We start from the raw sequence: 5,000 nt of genomic DNA on the forward strand, positions 1-5,000 counted from the left end.
CGGTCAACATCTTTCTTAGATTAGCAACGATATATTGTAAATTGTTGAACAAAACGCCCGATGTCTAGGTCCTTGTCCTTCTTAGAGGCTGGCCCTGTAATATGGCAATCCGTTGCCTTCCTTAACATATAGCACAACACCAGGACTTGTCACGTCAATTTTAGTTAGTGCACACGCCCTGGTAAATTGTCGTTTTAATCGCTCAAGGAAAAAAATGTTCTCATAAGTTGAAATATTGAACACAACTCACAATTCGCTTTCTTTATGTGTTTGTCGTCTTTTATTGTGACGTAATGTTTTGGTCGGTGTCAAACTATGAATTTACGAAGGCTAAGGGCAGTCCAGTCGCAGGCAACATTTTAATTGGTTTGTTATGTTTATATATGTAACTTAAAGTGACTGAACATTGTGGCCTAATTATGATATGTGTATAGACAAAATACTCACAACATCCGCCCGGGCAGATATACGTACCAATACACAAAACTTTGTGCAAAATTGAACGTTTATAGTCTGATTTATATAATTTAGTGAAAACTGTTAACTATCAGTCTGTCTAAAAATAATATAACAGAGAACTGAGTGACGTCTAAAAATAATATAACAGAACTGAGTGACGTGAACTTTGTTTCTTCCAATTATCACTCTTGACTATTTTCAAATCTCCAGGCCGAAGCTCCCCTGATGGTGAGACCCTACCTACCCAACATCACCAAGTCGGAGATACATGCAATTATGACGTGTGGCTTTGCCAGTATATCAGGGGGTGTCATGGGACTCTTCATACGAGTTGGGGTGGGTACTTTAAATTATCATTTGCTTATTTTTAAAAATTTCTAACCAACTTGCATTTATTTGTAGGTCTAATAAAACCCCAAATTATTATGGGCTCATTGTTGTAATGGAAATCTCAAAAATGACGCAAAATATTGTCCTTTACAACAATGTTAAACTAGGGGCATAATTGCGTTCTGATGTCAGACCTGCATATATGTACACGTCGTGTGTAATTGATTGAATTGGAATTGCTTGTATGAATTACAATTAGTCATCATCATCATTGCCTTTTTCATTCTGGGCCAGGGTATAGGCCACAGAAAACAGTTTTCATCCCTCTCTATATTGAGCTAACTTTTTTATCTCGTTCTATGTCTTATCACTTCACTGCATATCAGCTTCTTTAACTGTCCTCAATGTTTCCCGTGGCCTTCCACTTGATTTCCTGCCCTGAGGGTTCCAGTCCGATACTTTCTTTGTTATAGTGGAGACATTCCTTCTAAGGGTGTGTCCAATCCACCTCCATCGTCTTCTTCCTATTTCTCTTCCACTGGTTTCTGCTGTGTTCTTATCCATACTTCATTTTTAATCCTGTCCATCCATTTTATTCTGCGTAGCTTACGCATGCGCCTGTTTACCGAAATCTGTATATTCATTATACATGCCTGTGATGCATTCCAAGTTTCACATCCATACAGTAGTACTGACTTCACGAAGGGAAATACCCTTAGTTCTCCAAACTCTGTTCAAGATGTGAATGCAGCTTGTACCTTTCCAATCCGTGTTTCATCTCTTCTTCCATATATCCATCTTTATCTATTATACTCCCGAGATAGCAGAACGTATTTATATCTTCATGTTATTGATCTTTTATTTTGATCTCCTCCTTTGACGCGTACCTATCCTTAAGTCCTTTGACTTTGCAGGGTGAATTCTCAAACCAATGGATTCCAAGAGGCTGTTTAGAATTGTGGATTTTGCTTGCATCTGTTCCTAGTGTGAGACAGAAAAGCCAGATCATCCAATCGTGTCCAGGGGGTCCACTGTATGCCAATTCTTTGCCCTTTGGGGGTTTCCTTCAATATCCAATTACTGACAAGGATGAAAAGGAATGGTGAACGCAAGCATCTCTGCTTGACACAAGTCTTAATATCCAAGTTGTCAGTAAGCTGGTCTTCATGTAAAACCCTGCATTCTATTCCTTCATACATTTCCATGATGAGGTTTACCAAATTTTCAGTGATTTCATAATATGCCAAAATTTTCCACAATCTTGCTCTGTCAATGCTGTTGAAATCCTTCTCATAATCCAGAAAGTTGACAATAAGAGGAGAGTTCTATTCTATAGACTGTTCCACTGTGACTCGCAGAGAGGTAATCTGGTCGGTGGTTGAACGTGTTTTCCCGCAGTTTTGCTTCTGTTGCATTCTTAATTCTCTCTAAAATATAAAGTAATACGGTTGAAAACCTTTCCTGGGATAGAGAGAACATTCCTCGATAATTATTACAATTACTAAGATCCCCTTTCTTTGGAGGCTTGACAAGATGTCATTCCTTCCAATCGTTTGGGACTATCCCGTCATTCCAGAGTCTCTCAAACAGAAGTTGAAGGGCTTCAGCATGTCTTTCAGCATAAACTTTTAGAGCCTCCGGTGGAATCTGGTCTTGTCCAGCAGCCTTTCCCCTTTTCATCTTGTTAATGGCACCCTCATTCTCTGCTATCGATGGTGAATCACAGCTAGTTGGTAGCTCATTCCTTGTAGGCAACATTTCAGGCAGGTTATCTGTTCAGAAGGCAGTTAAAATCTTCCCTCCATCGCTTAGATGGAGCCTCTTTTCCAGAAATAGTTTTCCTATCTTTATCTTTTACTGCTTTCCCATCTTTCCCAGCAAGTGTCTTGGTAGTTTGATAAAGGCTCTGCGTGTGTCTTCCTCTCGTTGCTGCTTCTGCTTTCTCTGCATCTGTTCATGAATGCCTTCTTGTCTTTCTTCACAGATCCTTCGACTTTTGTAGCTGTGGCTCGATTCTGCTTTTGTGCATCCAGTCTTGAAGCCCTTGCATTCACTTGTTCCTTCCTTGTTCTCCTCTTTTCAATCGGCTCCAACGTGCTTGGACTTATCCATTCTTTATTTTCCGATTTCTTTACACCCAATACCTCGTGGCAAGTTGTTATGTAGACTCCCTTGATATTTGTCCTATGTGACGTTACGTCTATGTCTATCCTCGAGATGAGCTAGATGTTGGATTCTATTACTCAATTGCAGTTTTAGATAAAAGGGCCAGATCATCTGCAAAACCCAGGTCAGCCAACGCCTCATTCTTTTCCCTATCTAGTGCATTCACATGGAATTTTCTTCTTGTGTCTGATATGGTCCCAAGCTTTCTGAGTCGGAGCTTAAGCTTTGTGAATGGCAGGTGATCTGATCCAACATCTGCCCCTCTCCCGACTGTCACATCCTCTATTAAATGTCTGAATCATCGAGAGATACAAAAATGATCGATCTGATTCTGTGCCATATCATCTGGTGAGACGCAAGTTACCTTGTTATGGGGAAACACTGATCCTCTCATCACCAAACTGTTGAATGCACAAACATTTGCAAGGCTCTCACCATTGTCATGCCACCATGGCCCATGATACCTTCATAACCTATGTTAAACTGCCCCAGCTTAACATTGACATCTCCCATCAATAAGCTGTTGTCCTTCCTTGGCAACTTATCAATGACTTGTTGTAGCAGACTATAACATGTATCTTTGTCCTCCTCTGTTGCGTCATTTGATGGGGCATAGATCCGCACAATGCTCATGTTGATATTTTACTCCATGTTGTAAAGGATGCCATGATGATCCTTTCTCCGTGTTGTTCCCATCCTCTCAGTGACTGTTGGGCACACTTGCTCAGAATCATTCCTACTCCAGGTGTATAAATATCATCCCCTCTCCTTGCATATAAAATATTCTCCCCAGACTTGAGAGCTTCTGTCCGGATTGTATACAGTGGGTTTCGCTTACACCAAGTATATGCATCTGTATCTTCTCATATCTGTCATTACGAGAGAGCTTTTTCCTGCTTCATACATGGTGCAAACGTTCCGCTGGATTGGCGTTGGGTAATTCTTGCATCCTCTTTGTTGAAAGGGGCCGGACACCACACGGGGGAATTATAATTAGTATGATATCATATTAACTTTTCAGTGCTGAGCGACCATTTCTAAAAATTATTTCTAGGTAATAATTGAATGGGTCTGTTCTTCAATTTGGTTGATAGAATGGCATTGTTTAGGTGAATAAACAAATAGATTTTTAATAAGTTTGTTTATTCGCCTAAACAACGTCATTCTCTGGTCTCTCATTCGTCTTTGGTGGTTCATTCATCTTTTTGTTGTTGACAATCCGAAATGTCCACATAATCGGTCTTTGGTAATTAAATTGGACTATTATTATTTACTTGACACGACATAACATTACAGTTGAGACGTTGTGGTCTTATGGTATAATATGACACTCGTCTTCAGATCGTTGGTCCCTCTTTTGAGTCCCGCTCTAGCGGCTCAAAGCCAAATCCTTGGAAAAGGCTCTTTATTCACATTTTCTAACCGTACTTAGGTGTAAAATTAGTACCTGGAAGGGACCTGATTTTTCTGTTAAATTAAAAAAAATTTAATGCCTTACTGGCGTCACATCTTGTTAAGTCGGGCTGTTGACTTGGGACCCCTTGTAAAGCGCTTTGAGCATTGACTTACTCATTTGACTTAATTTTTTTCGATCCTTCTGGAAGATAGGGCTTCTACAAACGTCCTCCGTCAACTTCTGTCCTTCGTCATCTTCTTGGTAGCCTCCCAGGTGAGGCCTGGCGTTTCGTCTGACATTGAGGGCCCCCATGTCTGTTTTGGACGCCCCACCTTTCGTTTCCCTTTGGGGTTCCGCTCAAGGGGTAGACGGGTGACATTGCTCCCTGGTCTTCTTAGTGTATGACCAACCCATCTCCATTTAATCGTCCTCATTTGGGCAGATTTAGTGGATATTGGATATATAAAGGTTCAAGTTTTAAGGTCAAATTTAAACCCATACATTCCAGGCTCCAGCCAATCACCTCCTGACTGCTGCAGTCATTTCAGCCCCGGCGGCGTTGGCCGTTTCCAAGCTCTTGTACCCAGAAATAGAAAAGGTTTGTCTGGAGGCACAGACCAACATCAGGATTTCCGATAAATCAGAGTAA

General features: G+C 40.8%; 1 protein-coding gene across 3 annotated transcripts in view; it reads left to right on the forward strand.

Moving 5' to 3' along the window:
- Window positions 1-5,000, forward strand: part of LOC144956976 (solute carrier family 28 member 3-like) — a 98,272-nt gene that overhangs the window by 85,572 nt on the left and 7,700 nt on the right. For all 3 annotated transcript variants that reach the window (XM_078887846.1, XM_078887847.1, XM_078887845.1), the window contains 2 exons: window positions 670-795; window positions 4,860-4,996. In XM_078887846.1, coding sequence (XP_078743972.1) covers window positions 670-795; window positions 4,860-4,996 — 263 coding nt within the window. The remainder of the gene's footprint in view (window positions 1-669; window positions 796-4,859; window positions 4,997-5,000) is intronic.

The sequence above is a fragment of the Berghia stephanieae genome, chromosome 11, assembly GCF_034508935.2.
Source record: "Berghia stephanieae isolate SIO BIC M18660-M18661 chromosome 11, UCSD_Bste_1.3, whole genome shotgun sequence".
In the NCBI taxonomy this organism is placed as follows: domain Eukaryota; kingdom Metazoa; phylum Mollusca; class Gastropoda; order Nudibranchia; family Aeolidiidae; genus Berghia; species Berghia stephanieae.